Source organism: Drosophila miranda (assembly GCF_003369915.1).
Source record: "Drosophila miranda strain MSH22 chromosome Y unlocalized genomic scaffold, D.miranda_PacBio2.1 Contig_Y3_pilon, whole genome shotgun sequence".
NCBI classification, from domain to species: Eukaryota; Metazoa; Arthropoda; class Insecta; order Diptera; family Drosophilidae; genus Drosophila; species Drosophila miranda.
The window spans coordinates 3,802,211-3,823,595 of record NW_022881625.1 but is presented as its reverse complement, the minus strand read 5'-3'; the positions used below and the strand labels follow the sequence as shown (position 1 = coordinate 3,823,595).

At 50.9% G+C, this 21,385-nt stretch overlaps 5 protein-coding genes and 1 pseudogene across 6 annotated transcripts; 2 read left to right on the top strand and 4 right to left on the bottom strand.

Moving 5' to 3' along the window:
• Positions 1–5,100: 5,100 nt before the first annotated feature.
• On the top strand, positions 5,101–5,896 carry LOC117194326. The gene is made up of 2 exons (XM_033398896.1): positions 5,101–5,674; positions 5,737–5,896. The coding sequence occupies exons 1-2, from the start codon at positions 5,332–5,334 to the stop codon at positions 5,874–5,876; spliced, it is 483 nt and encodes a 160-aa protein (XP_033254787.1). The 5' UTR covers positions 5,101–5,331; the 3' UTR covers positions 5,877–5,896.
• A 49-nt stretch (positions 5,897–5,945) lies between these two features.
• On the top strand, positions 5,946–6,848 carry LOC117194323 (rho GTPase-activating protein 19-like). 2 transcript variants are annotated; one of them, XR_004474794.1, is made up of 3 exons: positions 5,946–6,541; positions 6,612–6,712; positions 6,769–6,848. XR_004474794.1 is itself a non-coding variant. In XM_033398893.1 (2 exons), exons 1-2 carry the CDS (start codon positions 5,965–5,967, stop codon positions 6,653–6,655), a joined length of 621 nt encoding a protein of 206 aa, XP_033254784.1. In that variant the 5' UTR covers positions 5,946–5,964; the 3' UTR covers positions 6,656–6,762. The 2 variants fall into 2 exon arrangements, 1 of the variants encoding a protein (XP_033254784.1); XM_033398893.1 differs by lacking the exon at positions 6,769–6,848 and having other exon boundaries at positions 6,612–6,762.
• Positions 6,849–15,594: 8,746 nt separating this feature from the next.
• LOC117194607 lies at positions 15,595–17,694 on the bottom strand (annotated as a pseudogene).
• A 537-nt stretch (positions 17,695–18,231) lies between these two features.
• LOC117194606 (probable cytochrome P450 12a5, mitochondrial) lies at positions 18,232–18,976 on the bottom strand (the record flags this gene model as incomplete). Its single annotated transcript, XM_033399138.1, has 2 exons — positions 18,232–18,241; positions 18,468–18,976. Coding segments are annotated over 2 exons (519 nt in total), but the record flags the coding sequence as incomplete, so codon positions are not given.
• A 22-nt stretch (positions 18,977–18,998) lies between these two features.
• On the bottom strand, positions 18,999–19,380 carry LOC117194549 (probable cytochrome P450 12a4, mitochondrial). Its single transcript, XM_033399097.1, has 2 exons — positions 19,148–19,380; positions 18,999–19,091 (listed from the first exon to the last, which is right to left on the bottom strand). Exons 1-2 carry the CDS (start codon positions 19,349–19,351, stop codon positions 19,014–19,016), a joined length of 282 nt encoding a protein of 93 aa, XP_033254988.1. The 5' UTR covers positions 19,352–19,380; the 3' UTR covers positions 18,999–19,013.
• Positions 19,381–19,391: 11 nt separating this feature from the next.
• Positions 19,392–20,277, bottom strand: LOC117194605 (probable cytochrome P450 12a4, mitochondrial). Its single transcript, XM_033399137.1, has 3 exons — positions 20,206–20,277; positions 19,654–20,141; positions 19,392–19,592 (listed from the first exon to the last, which is right to left on the bottom strand). The coding sequence occupies exons 1-3, from the start codon at positions 20,275–20,277 to the stop codon at positions 19,412–19,414; spliced, it is 741 nt and encodes a 246-aa protein (XP_033255028.1). The 3' UTR covers positions 19,392–19,411.
• Between the last annotated feature and the right edge of the window lie 1,108 nt (positions 20,278–21,385).

Genomic DNA, 21,385 nt, shown 5'->3' with positions numbered 1-21,385 from the left:
AAGCGGTGCGTCACCCGGCCTGGGGAGTCACCATCATCCCATCTGCGTTGCCACTCGCACAACAGGCCTTCGTCTAGTCGCGCCATCTTCTGCTTCCAGCTAAGATTTGCCAAATCTTCGCCGTACAGCCAATCGCTCTCCTCCAGCGGGTAGTCACGCTTTAGTTTGAAGCTGATTTCCAGGCGTCTGGCAACCAGATCAAACGGGGGGGGCTCCAGCTAGTACTTGCAGCGCCATGGTGGACACTGTTCGGCATACCGGTAGGCATCCAATCAGGATGATCCTTTGGCACGCAAGCAGATGCCTCCTGGCAACCACTTGCGTCGTCGTCACGACAGACCAAACCGAGGCACCAAATAGTGCGCAGGGCACCATGAGTCCCCAGTCAACCCGCAGTACGCGCGACAATGCCCCTACGACTCCGGTCAGCTTATCACGCAAGCCCGTGATGTGCGGGAGAAAACTCAACCGCTCGCCGACCGTGATGCCCAGGTACCGATACTTGCGCTTATATGGCAGGCTTGCTCCAGCAAACCGTACCACTGGCGGCCGTCTAAGTATGCCTTTGAGCAGCATGATCGCCGTCTTGCTAGTTGAAACGGCAACGCCGACTTCAACTCCCCAAGCGCCTACGATGGACATTAACTCACCTCCTTTTTGTTCGAGCTCTGATCGGGCATTCCCTTCGATGAGGAGGCGCAAGTCGTCAGCATACGCGCTGAGCGCACCAAGGGGCTCTAAGCGCTGGAGCAACACGTCCATTAAGATGTTCCATATAAATGGACCACTTATGGACCCCTGCGGGCAACCTCGTGTCACCGGAACAGTGGCTACTCCATGCCTACTGACGATGCTCGCACTCCGGCCGGAGAAGAAACTTCGCCACAAGCTTGCTTCTCGGCATCCCAGCTCAAGGAGGCGGCGTAGTGCAGCATTTCACTCGACGTTGTCGAAGGCTCCCTTGAAGTCCACGAAGACTCCGAGCACGTATTTCGACCGGCTGGCCGAAACAGTACTCACGACGTGTTTCCAAGCATCCTCCACACAACGTCCTTGGCGAAAGCCAAATTGCCATCTGCAGCCATCCGGAATGGTGTCCTTCAGACGATTCACCATGATGCCCTCAAGCACTTTGCCCAGCACTGGCAACAGACAGATACCCCGATATGAGGTAGGATCGGTCCGGTCCTTATCGGGTCCCTTCAGAAGTGGAACCACCCTAGGATGCTTCCATTCCGTTGGGAAATACCCTGTCTACAGGCAGCGGGAATACATCGCTGTCATGTGCTGAGGGATGGCACGCCACAATGCCTTGCAAATGGCACCTGTGATGCCGTCCATGCCGGGAGAGAGTCTGCTCTTCAACCTGGCGACGCATGCATCAACATCGAAAGCTTCGAGGGCTGGTGGAGCCTCGATCGGGATGGCAATGTGTGCATTCGACTCCGCAACAGGAAAGAAGTTGCAAAGGAGCACACCCGCACAGTCGCGCCATGTTGCGACCAGCCTACCATCCGTACGAAGGCATCCAATCTCCGCGCTCTTTTTGCGGCCTCGGCAAATCCTGTAGACGTGCCCCCACGGATCATCTCTGTTCTCTCCCACGAAGCGTCGCCAGTTGTCTTCCTTCGATCTCAGGATGAGCTTCTTGTACTGCGCTGAGAAGATCCTCAACGCGAGCACAAGTTCCTCTGCTGCGTCGGTCTCGTGCCGACGAGCGTCCTGGAGCCTTCGCCTCAGTCTCCTGACCTCTCGGCGTTTGGAGTGTAGTTCGGCAGTCCACCAAACTACTTTTCTCGCGGCTCTCGGTGTGCTGCGTCCCAGCACTCTGTCGCACACACTGTGCACTACAGAGCGCAGTGCAGACACTTGGTTGTCCAACGGCGATTCGGCGGTGTCTTCCGGTAATTCGGCTGTCTCCCTTACCACTTCCTCCTCGAACAATCGCCAGCGCGCATTGGAAAGCTTCCAGGACGGCACAGGAGCAATGGGCTCAACTGCGTCGTTCGGGTCAGTCGTCACCACAACATGGATCATGTTGTGATCGCTGGTGTCCCATTCCTTCACTTCCCAATCGTATGTGGCCCACATAGTCGCAGCTTGGTTGACGATTGTCACATCGATATCGCTTTGGCCTCTACGGTTATCGAATGTAAACACCAGACTGGCTTCGTTGAGCACGCCGGCTCTCATCTCGGTTATCCACTCAGACAGCAGCTCACCCCGTGCATAGTTAGCTTGCCCCCGATTATGTCCGGAGAGCTTGCTAAACCACGCTGGGGATACTGCGTTCGCGTCGAGCCCAAAGATGACAGGAGTGCGGCTGCCCAGCAGCAGCACCGCATCTAAGTACCTGAGGTACGGCGCCAAGTCGGTGTCGAATTGGCAGTACACGGAGCATAGGAAGATTGAGCCGAATCTTCCCGTAACTCTGACGCATACTCCAAAATCCGTGGTAAGGGGCTCCATTGGCATGCAGATGGCGTCCGGTTCGTCGACGATGATAGCAGCTTTTCCTCGGCGGTCCTGGAATACTCGCATTCCAGAAGGAAGGCCGGTAATCCGCCCTGCTCCATCGACGTACGGCTCCTGGACCAGTGCGAACTGACGGCCAGAGCTGCGCATGATGGCTCCGAGTTCCATCACAGCCGCTCGGCCACGGCCACAATTAGCTTGGATGAAGCTAAACATTAATGTCTAGCTTGCACACTCGCCAGTACCGCTGCGTAGATCGGGCACGCCGCTGACAGCATGGAGTGTGCTGCAGGGTACCCCTTGAAGCGGCAATTGCGGCAGTCCACGGGGTTGGGACACCGTGCAACGTTGTGGCCGTTCTGTCCACACCGGTGGCACACGTTCTCCTTTAGGCGACATTGCGACACCTTGTGGTCAAAGCCTGCACATCTGTGGCAGGCGTATGTTCGGACCAAGGAGCGGCAGCGGCATCTAAACCACTTTATGTACACGCATTCGTGCAACGCCTCCTGTGCCTTCGCGTCGACCTCTAGCGTCACGTTGATCGTGGCGCCGTCGGTGACCGACCAGGGTTTACTGCCCAGGTGAACCGACTTTTTAAATTCCGCGGCAGTCATGGTCTCCTCCAGGTTCTTCGCGAAGAGCTCCTCCATGAACTCTTCAGGTGTGATCGACGTGTCCACGTCATACACCACGACCTGAGGCTTGGTCTCCGGCCTCTTCTTGACCACCAGTCCTGCTTCGGTGAACTTGCTGCTGGCCACTACCTTCCTCAGTTCGCTCACTGAAGGGGTGCGAATAATCGCTCCTCCGCTCTTCAGCTCGCGAACCTCGTTGGCGCGGACTCCAAGTGCCGGCACCACGGTCTTCTGTACTCGCTCCACAAGCTCCTTGCTGGTCTCCTCCGGGTTCTTGCTCCTTATTAGAGCAGACCAGGTATCCCTCTAGGCCTTGGGATCGGTGCAGCGACGGCGCTCGGTGCGGGCAGGCCTGGGAAGGCTGTCGCATACGCAGCGGTTGTGACGGCGGTGGTGCCCGTGTGGGCAGCAGCAGCGGGTCTCGGTGGAGGCGGCATCCTTGCCCTCTCCTCCAGGCGCACCTTTTCTCCAGCCAGGGCCATGACCAACTCGTCGTACCGGTTGGTAGCAACGAGGATTCCCATGGAAGCCTCTGGCGGCATCAGCCCCTTCAGCACAGCCTCGTTCACCGCCATCCTGATCGCAGACATTTCCGCGATGATGGCCGAGTAGCCTGCCGCGACAATGCCAGTTGCCGGGCATGTGGCAGCGGCAGCGGTGGTGGCAGCGGTGGCAGCAGCGGTGGCGGCACCGGCGGTGGCGGCAGCGGTGGTGGCAGCGGCAGCGGCAGCGCCAGAGGTGCCTGGAGCCTCCTCAAAGGGGAGCGATGGTGGCGGCGATCTCTCGGCAGGGATCGGCAGCTCTCCGGCTATCCCAATCCCAAGCCCGATCTTTTTGGCTCCCTTTTTGGCGGCTGAGGACTTCGGCCGACTCCGCCTGCGGGCGGGAACGCTCGACGACGAGCTCGCCCCTACACTAGCCAGGCTAGTGTCGCTGGCGTCGGCCTCCGTATCCACTTCCATGCCCGGCGAGTTGTGGCTCCCTCTATTGGCGTGACTCGACACTAAACGGCACTAGTGGAGACGCGAACCAAAAGTCTCAGCGGAGACACGAACCGCAAGTTCTTGCGGAGACTAAAACCGAAAGTTTTAGCAGGGACACCAACCGAAAAGCTCCGAACTCAAGCCAAAGCTTCGAACCAAAGCTTCGAACTCGAACGTGCTGACGAACTATTCCGACTTGTTGTCGAACTATTCGCACTTGTTGACGAACTAAGGTTCCGCACGTGGCTGTTTTTAGCGTTTATTTTACAAATATTAATTTGCAAATAGCTGCTCTGTTTTTTCACCAAATTAACACGCGATTTCACTGGCGAACAGCGCGTGATCTCGCGGCAATTTTAATATATTTTCCACTTGGAAAAATCACTTTTTACTTTACTCTAACGACGGTATAGCGGACCGCTTGAAAAACACGTCTGCTTCGAGTGGCAGTCAAAAAGCAACTGAGAGATGGCATATCAGCAGTCATTTAATTAGCTGTTTCAGATTCCGATTGCTTTTTGGGGACTTTTGCTTACGTTAAAGCGCGCTTTCCACACCTCTGCCTCCGCCGCCGTTCTAAGGGGAAACTGTAGAATCTGATTTACGACTCTCTCCAACTTCAAGTATTTCCCCCTCTGCCAGCGTGCCAGTTGTACGCCAGCGTCGACGCTTTGGTTATCTCATGCAGAGCAATTTGTCAAGCCAAATAACGGTCTGCGTGTCAGTTTCAGTTCCATTTTTTGCATCACGGAGAACAGAACAGAACACAACATGTCCAAGGGATCGGTCCTACCACAGTATACATGTGTATGGGCGCCTCAATCGGCTGGTCCGAAATTTGTAATTTCGAGTTCTTTAAGAGATTTACTAACTAATTTCAGCTGTAAATAAAGAAGCATTAGTGTACAGCTTATAATTCTTTAACATTGACATGGCGTTTTCGCACAAAATGTTCTTTGGACGCCAGTGACAGCTCTGCCAGTTCAATATTTCAATTTTTGTAGCGCGTCTCGCCCAATTTTCCGCAATTAAATTCCACCAGCAAAGCTATCAACAAATATGCTGTCAGGCCACAAACCTTCTATATTGTACTTTTAGAAAAGTAATATTTGTTAAAGTGAGCGTGTGAGTGCTGGGATTCGAATCTACGGAAGTCCTTTTCGTTTGTGCTGTGCTGTTGTTGTTTTGTTGCTTTGGCTACTGCTGTCGCCCTGTATACGCCCTTGCGTATAACAATGGACATGGAATACGCCAACATCAATGAATTTAATGACCGCGACCTAGCGACACGCATGCGCAACAGCAATTATGAAAAATACAAGTCTCTGGTGCGCATGCACCGATTTATGGGTTGCAGGTTGGACATGCCGTGCCATGAAATCGTCTACGAAGATAAGGGCAAGATAAAGAAGTGGAATCGCCTCTCCAAGAAGAATCGCGGACCTGCCACAGGCTGCACGTCTGGGGCAGGCAGTAAGTCGGCGGGCAACAGTCCCACTGAAACGCTGCAGCAACAAATTGATGCAGGCTTTCTGATGCACCTGGAGGAGCTCAAAGAGTTTCTTATGCTGGAGAAGAGTAAGTGACAGGGAGAGTCCGGAAAATTGAATTATTCTAAATGCGGAAATGCTATTCTGCAGATCTCACCCAGGAAGGACTATTTCGCAAGACAGGAGCCGTTTCCAGGCAGAACGAGCTACGAATGCACATACAGCACGACCAGCCCTTGGATTTGGAACTGAAAGGATTCTCGGCTCACGACTGTGCCACTGTTTTTTAAGAGCTTTCTGGCCGAGCTGCCAGAGCCTTTGCTTACAGACGCCCACTATCCAGCACATCTTCAGATAGCGCCGCTTAGCCAGGCATTAATGGGGGGTCAGGTGGCGGCTACCGCAGAGCGCCAACAACATCTTCTCAACTCGGTGCAGCTGCTCCTTCTCCTGCTCCCCGAAGAGCATCGCGAGTTACTGCAGCACATTATTAAAATGCTCCATTCGGTGGCAGCGCGTGAGGAGAGCAACAAGATGTCCGCGGAGAATTTGGCCATCTTGCTTACACCGCACCTGATTTGCCCCAGGCAAATGCCGCCTGAGGCGCTCCACTATACGGCGAAGAAGATGTCCAGCATTGTGTCCTACATGATTCAGCAGGGTCTGGAAATCTTCGAAGTTCCCGGAAAGCTAGCCACCGATATTCGGGCGTACTTTCTTGAGCGCAAACGCAAAAAAACCATGTCACCGGAGCAAACCCTTGAAGAATCCATCTCGGACGACTCGACGGTCAACACGGTGTACACTTTTGTAGATCGTGCCGCCACGGCAGCGGCAAACAACAGCAATTACACGGACACTGCACTGGCGCAGCTGTACGCGCACATTCAGAGCCTTCCGGAGTCCTCCAAGAAGCGTCGCCTCATCAAGCAGCTTAACAAGCAAAACGGACAAGGTAGCACATTGTCTCCACTCCGTTGCGTTCCTTTGGGACACAGCTCATTGATTCCACTCGCTCCTTTCAGGCACACCGCTGCAGGTCATCGCGAGGAGCTCCAGCGTGCCATAAGGGAGCATCACGAGAAGCATGATGCCAAAATGATGCGCGCCATGGAGGAGGCAGAGCGTAAGAAGTAGAAATCCATATGGATCACTGCACCAGCCGTTTCGATCATCCTGCAGCTATGCCATAAATGCGGCTAAACTGAAACTGTAAACACTTTTGTATGCGACGTAATAAAGACTTGAATGTACCCAAAGCAATAATCCATTCTGAGGATATGATGAGTGGAAATTATCTGTAAATTATCGTCGACCCATGGCTTGTGTGTATGTGCAGTGCCATACTTGAAACAAAATAGAATGTTATCTAGGGAAAAACACCTCTATTGCATTAACACAAAACAAGGAACCGGGTGCAAAGCGGATTCTCCCCAGTGGAACACTTGAAGTGTTCAACCCATATCAAACGATAGACGATTATCAGCAGGCCAGCCGCTCCACTTCGCTGCCACCTGGTTGAATGTGTCCACTGCCCGTTCGATGCTCCTCCACACGCGTATACAAATTCAAATCCAAACGATCAACATCAATGAGGACGCCACTTTCCTGATAACTTGACCGCCATGTGACCGTTGGAATAGGAATTTTGTCACAGTTTAGAAACCTACCTACATGTGTTTTCGGCGTGATGAGTACGATGATGTGTGTTAAGAGCCAGATTAGATGCTCTCCAGGCGATTTACGCCCATTCAATTATTTTGGTAGGTAATGCTATTATCTACTTTCACACGATGCAATAAATAGAAAAATGCCCCGGAAATGAAGCCTTACGCCGAAAATGAAATACTCTTGTAAGTGGAATTCCACATAGATATATTGGGTTTCTAGAATTGGAAGTATCCTGCATGCATGTGCTCCTAAAGTCAGATGACCAATAAATCTGTATCTTTCAAAATGGATGTTGGGCTCCCCACGCAACATTCCCAACCATCTATATTTGGTACTTATGTATGAGCGTATAGTGATATTAAAGCACGATCCAGTACAAATTATAGTTCTGGCTGATGTTTCCTATAGCAGATATATAATTTTGCGGTGATCCGATACTGATTCAATCTGTGTGTAATAAATACCATTTTCGTAGCGTAGCAAGATGAAATATAAAGTGCCTAAGTTCCGCGCAAAAGTATAATCAGTAGCTCCAGATAGCCGACTGGCAGCGAACGGATTGTTATAGAGGCACTTGATTGTTCTTATAACAATAGGCGGGGTGTGTGTATTGGGGGTGGGTGGAGGTGGCGGTGGCATATCAGCAGAATGAATCTGATCTCTCAGCTTTATTTTACGTGGCGGTTCCTCAGGGAGGGATTTCAACCACGGCGTCTAATGTTTATTTGCAGCTTAGCCTCGATTAGTGCGATATATATACATATATCACGCCATCACGCACCACCGCTACATACGCAGGAACCTGGTACGATGCGCCAGTTAGCGCCCCTAAAAAGAAGCTATAGCTATGTACATAGCGCCTCTTCCGGTACCAATTGAAAGTATCCTGGTCGGGCATACAATCCCCTTGGTGAGGGGCGAGGTGTATCTAACACGTCTTCCGATCTATGGGTCTCGGCACCCGGTTGAGAGCGCAACTCCACGAGGAGCCTAGCGGCTCTCCCCGCGTAACGTTTGGGTATCAACCACAGCCACCACGATACTCCCACTAGGGGGCCGACCTCAATGTGCAGCCTTGGAACTGCACAACCCGTGGTACCGATCTTAAGGACTCAGCTCGATCCTCCCTTTTAGCCCCGACCGGAATGAATAGGGAATCCACCCAGCCCGTGCGCCGCTTGCGCGTTCAGCAGCTGCTGTCGCCTGGAGAACGCCAGTCCGGCGAACCCGTCGAGAGTCCGCATTCTCTCCTGAGAAGCCGTCACATCGGAGAAGGTCCAGTCGCCATCCGTGTACTGCACTCCAAGTCCATCGAGGTCTCGCAAGTCTGCATAGAGGGGACAAGCACATAGGAAGTGCTGCCAATCCTCGCGTTCTGCGCCGCATAGACATGCTGGCGTGTCGCTAAGGCTTCTTCCATGCAGAAATGCATTGAGCGATCCGTGGCCCGTCAGCAGGAACCCAGCGCGCAGCGTGAAGCCAAACCTTCGTTCCCTGTAGACGAAGCCTGCGTTCGGGATGAAGCGGTGCGTCACCCGACCTGGGGAGTCACCATCATCCCATCTGCGTTGCCACTCGCACAACAGGCCTTCGTCTAGTCGCGCCATCTTCTGCTTCCAGCTAAGATTTGCCAAATCTTCGCCGTACAGCCAATCGCTCTCCTCCAGCGGGTAGTCACGCTTTAGTTTGAAGCTGATTTCCAGGCGTCTGGCAGCCAGATCAAACGGGGGGGCTCCAGCTAGTACTTGCAGCGCCATGGTGGACACTGTTCGGCATACCGGTAGGCATCCAATCAGGATGATCCTTTGGCACGCAAGCAGATGCCTCCTGGCAACCACTTGCGTCGTCGTCACGACAGACCAAACCGAGGCACCAAATAGTGCGCAGGGCACCATGAGTCCGGCATATATTGTCCGCTTTACGCGGGGACTGAGTCCCCAGTCAACCCGCAGTACGCGCGACAATTCCCCTACGACTCCGGTCAGCTAATCACGCAAGCCCGTGATGTGCGGGAGAAAACTGGTTGAGCTCGCCGACCGTGATGCCCAGGTACCGATACTTGCGCTTATATGGCAGGCCTGCTCCAGCAAACCGTACCACTGGCGGCCGTCTAAGTATGCCTTTGAGCAGCATGATCGCCGTCTTGCTAGTTGAAACGGCAACGCCGACTTCAACTCCCAAGCGCCTACGATGGACATTAACTCACCTCCTTTTTGTTCGAGCTCTGATCGGGCATTCCCTTCGATGAGGAGGAGCAAGTCGTCAGCATACGCGCTGAGCGCACCAAGGGGCTCTAAGCGCTGGAGCAACACGTCCATTAAGATGTTCCATATAAATGGACCACTTATGGACCCCTGCGGGCAACCTCGTGTCACCGGAACAGTGGCTACTCCATGCCTACTGACGATGCTCGCACTCCGGCCGGAGAAGAAACTTCGCCACAAGCTTGCTTCTCGGCATCCCAGCTCAAGGAGGCGGCGTAGTGCAGCATTCCACTCGACGTTGTCGAAGGCTCCCTTGAAGTCCACGAAGACTCCGAGCACGTATTTCGACCGGCTGGCCGAAACAGTACTCACGACGTGTTTCCAAGCATCCTCCACACAACGTCCTTGGCGAAAGCCAAATTGCCATCTGCAGCCATCCGGAATGGTGTCCTTCAGACGATTCACCATGATGCCCTCAAGCACTTTGCCCAGCACTGGCAACAGACAGATACCCCGATATGAGGTAGGATCGGTCCGGTCCTTATCGGGTCCCTTCAGAAGTGGAACCACCCTAGGATGCTTCCATTCCGTTGGGAAATACCCTGTCTACAGGCAGCGGGAATACATCGCTGTCATGTGCTGAGGGATGGCACGCCACAATGCCATACAAATGGCACCTGTGATGCCGTCCATGCCGGGAGAGCGTCTGCTCTTCAACCTGGCGACGCATGCATCAACCTCGAAAGCTTCGAGGGCTGGTGGAGCCTCGATCGGGATGGCAATGGGTGCATTCGACTCCGCAACAGGAAAGAAGTTGCAAAGGAGCACACCCGCACAGTCGCGCCATGTTGCGACCAGCCTACCATCCGTACGAAGGCATCCAATCTCCGCGCTCTTTTTGCGGCCTCGGCAAATCCTGTAGACGTGCCCCCATGGATCATCTCTGTTCTCTCCCACGAAGCGTCGCCAGTTGTCTTCCTTCGATCTCAGGATGAGCTTCTTGTACTGCGCTGAGAAGATCCTCAACGCGAGCACAAGTTCCGCTGCTGCGTCGGTCTCGTGCCGACGAGCGTCCTGATGCCTTCGCCTCAGTCTCCTGACCTCTCGGCGTTTGGAGTGTAGTTCGGCAGTCCACCAAACTACTTTTCTCGCGGCTCTCGGTGTGCTGCGTCCCAGCACTCTGTCGCACACACTGTGCACTACAGAGCGCAGTGCAGACACTTGGTTGTCCAACGGCGATTCGGCGGTGTCTTCCGGTAATTCGGCTGTCTCCCTTACCACTTCCTCCTCGAACAATCGCCAGCGCGCATTGGAAAGCTTCCAGGACGGCACAGGAGCAATGGGCTCAACTGCGTCGTTCGGGTCAGTCGTCACCACAACATGGATCATGTTGTGATCGCTGGTGTCCCATTCCTTCACTTCCCAATCGTATGTGGCCCACATAGTCGCAGCTTGGTTGACGATTGTCACATCGATATCGCTTTGGCCTCTACGGTTATCGAATGTAAACACCCGACTGGCTTCATTGAGCACGCCGGCTCTCATCTCGGTTATCCACTCAGACAGCAGCTCACCCCGTGCATAGTTAGCTTGCCCCCGATTATGTCCGGAGAGCTTGCTAAACCACGCTGGGGATACTGCGTTCGCGTCGAGCCCAAAGATGACAGGAGTGCGGCTGCCCAGCAGCAGCACCGCATCTAAGTACCTGAGGTACGGCGCCAAGTCGGTGTCGAATTGGCAGTACACGGAGCATAGGAAGATTGAGCCGAATCTTCCCGTAACTCTGACGCATACTCCAAAATCCGTGGTAAGGGGCTCCATTGGCATGCAGATGGCGTCCGGTTCGTCGACGATGATAGCAGCTTTTCCTCGGCGGTCCTGGAATACTCGCATTCCAGAAGGAAGGCCGGTAATCCGCCCTGCTCCATCGACGTACGGCTCCTGGACCAGTGCGAACTGACGGCCAGAGCTGCGCATGATGGCTCCGAGTTCCATCACAGCCGCTCGGCCACGGCCACAATTAGCTTGGATGAAGCTAAACATTAATGTCTAGCTTGCACACTCGCCAGTACCGCTGCGTAGATCGGGCACGCCGCTGACAGCATGGAGTGTGCTGCAGGGTACCCCTTGAAGCGGCAGTTGCGGCAGTCCACGGGGTTGGGACACCGTGCAACGTTGTGGCCGTTCTGTCCACACCGGTGGCACACGTTCTCCTTTAGGCGACATTGCGACACCTTGTGGTCAAAGCCTGCACATCTGTGGCAGGCGTATGTTCGGACCAAGGAGCGGCAGCGGCATCTAAACCACTTTATGTACACGCATTCGTGCAACGCCTCCTGTGCCTTCGCGTCGACCTCTAGCGTCACGTTGATCGTGGCGCCGTCGGTGACCGACCAGGGTTTACTGCCCAGGTGAACCGACTTTTTAAATTCCGCGGCAGTCATGGTCTCCTCCAGGTTCTTCGCGAAGAGCTCCTCCATGAACTCTTCAGGTGTGATCGACGTGTCCACGTCATACACCACGACCTGAGGCTTGGTCTCCGGCCTCTTCTTGACCACCAGTCCTGCTTCGGTGAATTTGCTGCTGGCCACTACCTTCCTCAGTTCGCTCACTGAAGGGGTGCGAATAATCGCTCCTCCGCTCTTCAGCTCGCGAACCTCGTGGGCGCGGACTCCAAGTGCCGGCACCACGGTCTTCTTTACTCGCTCCACAAGCTCCTTGCTGGTCTCCTTCGGGTTCTTGCTCCTTATTAGAGCAGACCAGGTATCCCTCTAGGCCTTGGGATCGGTGCAGCGACGGCGCTCGGTGCGGGCAGGCCTGGGAAGGCTGTCGCATACGCAGCGGTTGTGACGGCGGTGGTGCCCGTGTGGGCAGCAGAAGCGGGTCTCGGTGGAGGCGGCATTCTTGCCCTCTCCTCCAGGCGCACCTTTTCTCCAGCCAGGGCCATGACCAACTCGTCGTACCGGTTGGTAGCGACGAGGATTCCCATGGAAGCCTCTGGCGGCATCAGCCCCTTCAGCACAGCCTCGTTCACCGCCATCCTGATCGCAGACATTTCCGCGATGATGGCCGAGTAGCCTGCCGCGCCAATGCCAGTTGCCGGGCATGTGGCAGCGGCAGCGGCGGTGGCGGCAGCGGTGGTGGCAGCGATGGTGGCAGCGATGGTAGCAGCGGCGGCAGATGTACTGGCAGCGGTGGTGGCAGCGGCAGCGGCAGCACCAGAGGTGCCTGGAGCCTCCTCAAAGGGGAGCGATGGTGGCGGCGATCTCTCGGCAGGGATCGGCAGCTCTCCGGCTATCCCAATCCCAAGCCCGATCTTTTTGTCTCCCTTTTTGGCGGCTGAGGACTTCGGCCGACTCCGCCTGCGGGCGGGAACGCTCGACGACGAGCTCGCCCCTACACTAGCCAGGCTAGTGTCGCTGGCGTCGGCCACCGTATCCACTTCCATCCCCGGCGAGTTGTGGCTCCCTCTATTGGTGTGACTCGACACTAAACGGCACTAGTGGATACGCGAACCAAAAGTCTCAGCGGAGACACGAACCGCAAGTTCTAGCGGAGACTAAACCCGAAAGTTTTAGCAGGGACACCAACCGAAAAGCTCCGAACTCAAGCCAAAGCTTCGAACCAAAGCTTCAAACTCGAACGTGCTGACGAACTATTCCGACTTGTTGTCGAACTATTCGCACTTGTTGACGAACTAAGGTTCCGCACGTGGCTGTTTTTAGCGTTTATTTTACAAATATTAATTTGCAAATAGCTGCTCTGTTTTTCCACCAAATTAACACGCGATTTCACTGGCGAACAGCGCGTGATCTCGCGGCAATTTTAATATATTTTCCACTTGGAAAAATCACTTTTTACTTTACTCGAACGACGGTATAGCGGACCGCTTGAAAAACACGTCTGCTTCGAGTGGCAGTCAAAAAGCAACTGAGAGGTGGCATATCAGCAGTCATTTAATTAGCTGTTTCAGATTCCGATTGCTTTTTGCGGACTTTTGCTTAAGTTAAAGCGCGCTTTCCACACCTCTGCCTCCGCCGCCGTTCTAAAGGAAAACTGTAGAATCTGATTTACGACTCTCTCCAACTTCAAGTATTTCCCCCTCTGCCAGCGTGCCAGTTGTACGCCAGCGTCGACGCTTTGGTTATCTCATGCAGAGCAATTTGTCAAGCCAAATAACGGTCTGCGTGTCAGTTTCAGTTCCATTTTTTGCATCACGGAGAACAGAACAGAACAAAACATGTCCAAGGGATCGGTCCTACCACAGTATATAGCCGGTTTATCGGCCAGCTTTGGCGCCATGTGTATGGGCGCCTCAATCGGCTGGTCCGAAATTTGTAATTTCGAGTTCTTTAAGAGATTTACTAACTAATTTCAGCTGTAAATAAAGAAGCATTAGTGTACAGCTTATAATTCTTTAACATTGACATGGCGTTTTCGCACAAAATGTTCTTTGGACGCCAGTGACAGCTCTGCCAGTTCAATATTTCAATTTTTGCAGCGCGTCTCGCCCAATTTTCCGCAATTAAATTCCACCAGCAAAGCTATCAACAAATATGCTGTCAGGCCACAAACCTTCTATATTGTACTTTTAGAAAAGTAATATTTGTTAAAGTGAGCGTGTGCTGTATACGTTTAACAGCAATGTTAAAGAATTATAAGCTGTACACTAATCTTTATTTACAGCTGAAATTATTAGTAAATCTTAAAGAATCGAAATTACAAATTCGACAGCGATTGAGGGCTATACAATGCGCAAAGTGCGATAAACGCTATATACTGTGTAGACGATCTTGACATGTTGTGTTCTGTTTTTTCCGTGATGCAAAAAATGAATAAACTGACAGCAGACGTTATTTGCTTGACAAATTGCCTGCATGAGATAAAAAGCGTGAGCTGCGTACAATGCACGCTGCAGAAAATACTGAAGTTGAGAAAGTCGTAAATCAATTCTACAGTTTCCTTTAGAACGGCGGCGGAGGCAGAGGTGTGGAAAGCGCGCTTTAACGTAAGCAAAAGTCCCCAAAAAGCAATCGGAATCTGAAACAGCTAATTAAATGACTGCTGATATGCCACCGCCACCTCCACCCACCCCCAATACACACACCCCGCCTATTGTTATAAGAACAATCAAGTGCCTCTATAACAATCCGTTCGCTGCCAGTCGGCTATCTGGAGCTACTGATTATACTTTTGCGCGGAACTTAGGCACTTTATATTTCATCTTGCTACGCTACGAAAATGGTATTTATTACACACAGATTGAATCAGTATCGGATCACCGCAAAATTATATATCTGCTATAGGAAACATCAGCCAGAACTATAATTTGTACTGGATCGTGCTTTAATATCACTATACGCTCATACATAAGTACCAAATATAGATGGTTGGGTATGTTGCGTGGGGAGCCCAACATCCATTTTGAAAGATACAGATTTATTGGTCATCTGACTTTAGGAGCACATGCATGCAGGATACTTCCAATTCTAGAAATCCAATATATTTATGTGGAATTCCACTTACAAGAGTATTTCATTTTCGGCGTAAGGCTTCATTTCCGGGGCATTTTTGGGGGGGCATTTTATTGCATCGTGTGAAAGTAGATAATAGCATTACCTACCAAAATAATTGAATGGGCGTAAATCGCCTGGAGAGCATCTAATCTGGCTCTTAACACACATCATCGTACTTATCACGCCGAAAACACATGTAGGTAGGTTTCTAAACTGTGACAAAATTCCTATTCCAACGGTCACATGGCGGTCAAGTTATCAGGAAAGTGGCGTCCTCATTGATGTTGATCGTTTGGATTTGAATTTGTATACGCGTGTGGAGGAGCATCGAACGGGCAGTGGACACATTCAACCAGGTGGCAGCGAAGTGGAGCGGCTGGCCTGCTGATAATCGTCTAACGTTTGATATGGGTTGAACATTTCAAGTGTTCCACTGGGGAGAATCCGCTTTGCACCCGGTTCCTTGTTTTGTGTTAATGCAATAGAGGTGTTTTTCCCTAGATAACATTCTATTTTGTTTCAAGTATGGCACTGCACATACACACAAGCCATGGTTCGACGATAATTTACAGATCATTTCCACTCATCATATCCTCAGAATGGATTAGTGCTTTGGGTACATTCAAGTCTTTATTACGTCGCATACAAAAGTGTTTACAGTTTCAGTTTACCCGCATTTATGGCATAGCTGCAGGATGATCGAAATGGTGTTATATAACGAAACGGCTGGGTGCAGTGATCCATATGGATTTCTTCTTCTTACGCTCTGCCTCCTCCATGGCGCGCATCATTTTGGCATCATGCTTCTCGTGATGCTCCCTTATGGCACGCTGGAGCTCCTCGCGATGACCTGCAGCGGTGTGCCTGAAAGGAGCGAGTGGAATCAATGAGCTGTGTCCCAAAGGAACGCAACGGAGTGGAGACAATGTGCTACCTTGTCCGTTTTGCTTGTTAAACTGCTTGATGAGGCGACGCTTCTTGGAGGACTCCGGAAGGCTCTGAATGTGCGCGTACAGCTGCGCCAGTGCAGTGTCCGTGTAATTGCTGTTGTTTGCCGCTGCCGTGGCGGCACGATCTACAAAAGTGTACACCGTGTTGACCGTCGAGTCGTCCGAGATGGATTCTTCAAGGGTTTGCTCCGGTGACATGGTTTTTTTTGCGTTTGCGCTCAAGAAAGTACGCCCGAATATCGGTGGCTAGCTTTCCGGGAACTTCAAAGATTTCCAGACCCTGCTGAATCATGTAGGACACAATGCTGGACATCTTCTTCGCCGTATAGTGGAGCGCCTCAGGCGGCATTTGCCTGGGGCAAATCAGGTGCGGTGTAAACAAGATGGCCAAATTCTCCGCGGACATCTTGTTGCTCTCCTCACGCGCTGCCACCGAATGGAGCATTTTAATAATGTGCTGCAGTAACTCGCGATGCTCTTCGGGGAGCAGGAGAAGGAGCAGCTGCACCGAGTTGAGAAGATGTTGTTGGCGCTCTGCGGTAGCCGCCACCTGACCCCCCATTAATGCCTGGCTAAGCGGCGCTATCTGAAGATGTGCTGGATAGTGGGCGTCTGTAAGCAAAGGCTCTGGCAGCTCGGCCAGAAAGCTCTTAAAAACAGTGGCACAGTCGTGAGCCGAGAATCCTGTCAGTTCCAAATCCAAGGGCTGGTCGTGCTGTATGTGCATTCGTAGCTTGTTCTGCCTGGAAACGGCTCCTGTCTTGCGAAATAGTCCCTCCTGGGTGAGATCTGCAGAATAGCATTTCCGCATTTAGAATAATTCAATTTTCCGGACTCTCCCTGTCACTTACTCTTCTCCAGCATAAGAAACTCTTTGAGCTCCTCCAGGTGCATCAGAAAGCCTGCATCAATTTGTTGCTGCAGCGTTTCAGTGGGACTGTTGCCCGCCGACTTACTGCCTGCCCCAGCCGTGCAGCCTGTGGCAGGTCCGCGATTCTTCTTGGAGAGGCGATTCCACTTCTTTATCTTGCCCTTATCTTCGTAGACGATTTCATGGCACGGCATGTCGAACCTGCAACCCATAAATCGGTAAGCACTATATTTCGATGGGATGGCAGCGTCGCTCGTGGCAACTTACTCGTCGGTGTTTAGTTCCAGCTCGGAGGAGAGGTGCATGCGCACCAGAGACTTGTATTTTTCATAATTGCTGTTGCGCATGCGTGTCGCTAGGTCGCGGTCATTAAATTCATTGATGTTGGCGTATTCCATGTCCATTGTTATACGCAAGGGCGTATACAGGGCGACAGCAGTAGCCAAAGCAACAAAACAACAAAAGCACAGCACAAACGAAAAGGACTTCCGTAGATTCGAATCCCAGCACTCACACGCTCACTTTAACAAATATTACTTTTCTAAAAGTACAATATAGAAGGTTTGTGCCCTGACAGCATATTTGTTGATAGCTTTGCTGGTGGAATTTAATTGCGGAAAATTGGGCGAGACGCGCTGCAAAAATTGAAATATTGAACTGGCAGAGCTGTCACTGGCGTCCAAAGAACATTTTGTGCGAAAACGCCATGTCAATGTTAAAGAATTATAAGCTGTACACTAATGCTTCTTTATTTACAGCTGAAATTAGTTAGTAAATCTCTTAAAGAACTCGAAATTACAAATTTCGGACCAGCCGATTGAGGCGCCCATACACATGGCGCCAAAGCTGGCCGATAAACCGGCTATATACTGTGGTAGGACCGATCCCTTGGACATGTTGTGTTCTGTTCTGTTCTCCCTGATGCAAAAAATGGAACTGAAACTGACACGCAGACCGTTATTTGGCTTGACAAATTGCCCTGCATGAGATAACCAAAGCGTCGACGCTGGCGTACAACTGGCACGCTGGCAGAGGGGGAAATACTTGAAGTTGGAGAGAGTCGTAAATCAGATTCTACAGTTTCCCTTTAGAACGGCGGCGGAGGCAGAGGTGTGGAAAGCGCGCTTTAACGTAAGCAAAAGTCCCCAAAAAGCAATCGGAATCTGAAACAGCTAATTAAATGACTGCTGATATGCCACCGCCACCTCCACCCACCCCCAATACACACACCCCGCCTAGTTATAAGAACAATCAAGTGCCTCTATAACAATCCGTTCGCTGCCAGTCGGCTATCTGGAGCTACTGATTATACTTTTGCGCGGAACTTAGGCACTTTATATTTCATCTTGCTACGCTACGAAAATGGTATTTATTACACACAGATTGAATCAGTATCGGATCACCGCAATATTATATATCTGCTATAGGAAACATCAGCCAGAACTATAATTTGTACTGGATCGTGCTTTAATATCACTATACGCTCATACATAAGTACCACAATGTGTTGCTCAAGGATAATGCCTCCGCACAGATAAGTGACGCCTTTCGTGTTGGCCAAATTGAAAAGCACAATGAAAATTTTGTGTGCTTGATTTGCCTCATGCCTCAAAGCACAAAACAAGTTGATTCTGATTGACGTGCGGCCAAAAAAACACCTACTTTATATTGCAAATAAGTTCCTTCAAGGTTTTCCAGTTGTAAAGATAATTTAGGATGAGAAATGTGTTTACTGTTGGGCAAATTGATCAGGGAGGAGCGGAAAGCGTTCTCCGTGGGATGATTGAACTCGATGCTAAAGTTCCGAATGAGTCGAGCGATGCGCAGCTCGAGCTCCATGTCCACGATGCGCTTTCCAACGCACATCCGGGGTCCAAATCCGAAGGGCAAGAACACAAACGGATTCTTCAGCTTCAAGTCATTTGCCGGGCATTGCCCGTTGGAGTCTGTGGCGTTACGAATCCAACGTTCTGGCAGGAACTCAGCAGCCTTGGGGAAGTGCTCCTCGCTTGATAGCAAGCTCAGGGGAACCATCGACACACAGGTACCAGCTGGCACTTGGTATCCGCTCAAAACGCTGTCCCGATTGAGAAATCGGCCATTGCCGATGACCAAAGGATAGATCCGTTGTGACTCTTTGATGCAGGCACGTAGATAGGAACGTTCTTCATCGATGCCTCAGTGAATTCGGAGTCCTTCTCGGGTAGAACCTTCATCACCTCTTCTCGGAGACGTCCTGCTTCTCCGGATTCTTGGCAAGGCACAGCAAGGCCGCTGTAAAGGTACTTGAGGTCTGGAAAAAAAGGATGTATGAGATAAGGGTAAGTATGAGAACAACAGACTACGTACGGTATCCACTCCGGCCATTAGCATGTCCATGGCCATAACCGTCGCCACCTTTTTGTCGATCTTGAGCAGCTTTTCCAGTACACTCTGCTCGCTCTCAGGGCGGACAACACCCTCCTTGGCCTCTTTCTCTAGACGCTCTATAGCTTCGTCTACATACGCTGAAGTTATTTCTTGAACGCCATCTAGGGACTTCATTAGCTTCATTAGCTTGGGTGTTTTAACGTAACGCCAGATGGAGGCTTCATCTCCAGATCGGCTGTTAATTCAAAAAAATCGTCCAGGTACTTGAAAAGTAACAGCCTGGTCGTTATCGCCCGACTCTTTGAGCAGTCCCAACTGCTTGTCCAGAGCCACCACAGAGACTGACTCGAGGGTCCACCGATTTATAACGTTTAAGAAATCATCTGGAGCTTCCTGGGTATCGATATCACGGAGTGCTTTAATACTGTGAAGGGGGGGAGAATATACTTGAGCGTAAACAGGGATTTATTATCAGTCATACGCACCGTTGCACAAACTCCTGGTTCACTTGGGACATCTTCTTATAGTAAAGCCGCACGTTCTTCGGCTGCATTAGGACAGGATTTACAGCCGATCGAAAGTCGCTCCAGGTTTTTCCTTGTGTGGGTAAAGCTCCCTCCACTCCCTGGAAGAAATCCTTTCTATGAGTCTTCCGATGATAGCGAAGAGTATCGCTGCCAGGCCGATGCGGCCACACTCCTTCGTTCCGGAACACGACCTCGAAGTCCTTGGGATTGTGAGTCATCAGGTATGACGTACCTCCCATCATACCTGGTAAATAAAATATGTTTCCATAGTCGTCTTGCAAAGCTTTGAACAATTTCACAATGTCCAGTTTGCTATATTTTCCTCCAGGCATAAAATTCCGAACAGTAGACAGAAAAGTTGTACTAGGAATCTGATCAAAGGGACGAGCTTGTAGCCACTCTGCATCATTTCTGGGCTCTGCTACAGCTGCTGTGGTCTGCCAACGCTACAAGAGATTTAAAAACGTATATCACTGTGATATCGGATCTATATGTATACTATATATTTACCAGCGGACTGCTGACAGAGAGGGCTGCTTTTTGCGCCTGAATTAACGATAGACCGCTGAGCACTTTCAACATTTTGCTTGTTAGGAACTTAATTCATTCACTGCCAGAGCTATACTGCTAAATCATTCCATTAACTAGCTATTTGAAAGGCCTGCGAGAGCTTTGTTGCAAAAAGAGCTGACCGATAACAGAGCACAAACAGAACAAGAGAGAGAGAGAGTGCCAAAACACGTTCGCGGGAGCGTGCGAATGCCAAACAGAAATAATTGTAAACATTTGCCATATTTTTTTAATATAGACTGCTATTTGATCGACTATGTTATACCTTCTACGGAATATTTAGGAATATAGTATTATGATTGATCTGACTCTCAATGAAATGAAACAAATAAATCGCCATAATTATGGCATCAGATTTTTTGGCCAAATTTAATTTATTGGGCATGGAATGGTCGGTAGACTGCCGAATGTCTTGGGCCTGATAATAATATAAACAAGCTAATTTTTAGCGCTTTTTATACCAGATACTCAAAATGACTATTGGGGTATATTAGATTTGTGGTAAAAGTGGATGTGTGTAACGTCCAGAAGGAATCGTTTCCGACCCCATAAAGTATATATATTCTTGATCAGCATCAATAGCCGAGTCGATTGAGCCATGTCTGTCTGTCCGTCTGTCCGTCTGTCCGTCCGTCCGTCTGTCCGTCCCCTTCAGCGCCTAGTGCTCAAAGACTATAAGAGCTAGAGCAACGATGTTTTGTATCCAGACTTCTGTGATATGTCACTGCTACAAAAATATTTTAATACTTCGCCCCGCCCACTTCCGCCCCACAAAGAACGAAAATCTGTGGCATCCACATTTTTAAAGAAACGATAAAACCAAAAACGCAGAATCGTAGAGGATGACTATATGTTTTAGAATGGAAGATCTCAACCAGATCGTATAATTATTATAGCCAGAATCAAGAAAACAATTTCATTCTTTCTCGCTCTGTCTCTCTCTAACACACAGGTTTCATGGTCGGTTTTGCCAATTGAAAAATATGAGTTCAAGGATCTCAGAACCTATAAGAGCCACTGCAACCAAATTTGGTATCCACACTCCTCTGATATCGGACCTTGACCGTTTCGTGTCCAAATTTCGCCACACCCCTTCCGCCCCGCAAAGGACGAAAATCTG

Bases quoted from the DNA above. Each gene is read 5' to 3' on its own strand.
- LOC117194326 (XM_033398896.1), top strand. From the start codon at position 5,332: ATGGACATGGAATACGCCAACATCAATGAATTTAATGACCGCGACCTA. The intron at 5,675-5,736 runs GTAAGTGACAGG...GCTATTCTGCAG, and splicing joins GTTTCTTATGCTGGAGAAGA to ATCTCACCCAGGAAGGACTA.
- LOC117194323 (XM_033398893.1), top strand. From the start codon at position 5,965: ATGGGGGGTCAGGTGGCGGCTACCGCAGAGCGCCAACAACATCTTCTC. The intron at 6,542-6,611 runs GTAGCACATTGT...CGCTCCTTTCAG, and splicing joins TAACAAGCAAAACGGACAAG to GCACACCGCTGCAGGTCATC.
- LOC117194549 (XM_033399097.1), bottom strand. From the start codon at position 19,351: ATGAAGCTAATGAAGTCCCTAGATGGCGTTCAAGAAATAACTTCAGCG. The intron at 19,092-19,147 runs GTACGTAGTCTG...CTTTTTTTCCAG, and splicing joins TAATGGCCGGAGTGGATACC to ACCTCAAGTACCTTTACAGC.
- LOC117194605 (XM_033399137.1), bottom strand. From the start codon at position 20,277: ATGTTGAAAGTGCTCAGCGGTCTATCGTTAATTCAGGCGCAAAAAGCA. The intron at 20,142-20,205 runs GTAAATATATAG...AATCTCTTGTAG, and splicing joins TCTCTGTCAGCAGTCCGCTG to CGTTGGCAGACCACAGCAGC. The intron at 19,593-19,653 runs GTGCGTATGACT...CCCCCTTCACAG, and splicing joins AACCAGGAGTTTGTGCAACG to TATTAAAGCACTCCGTGATA.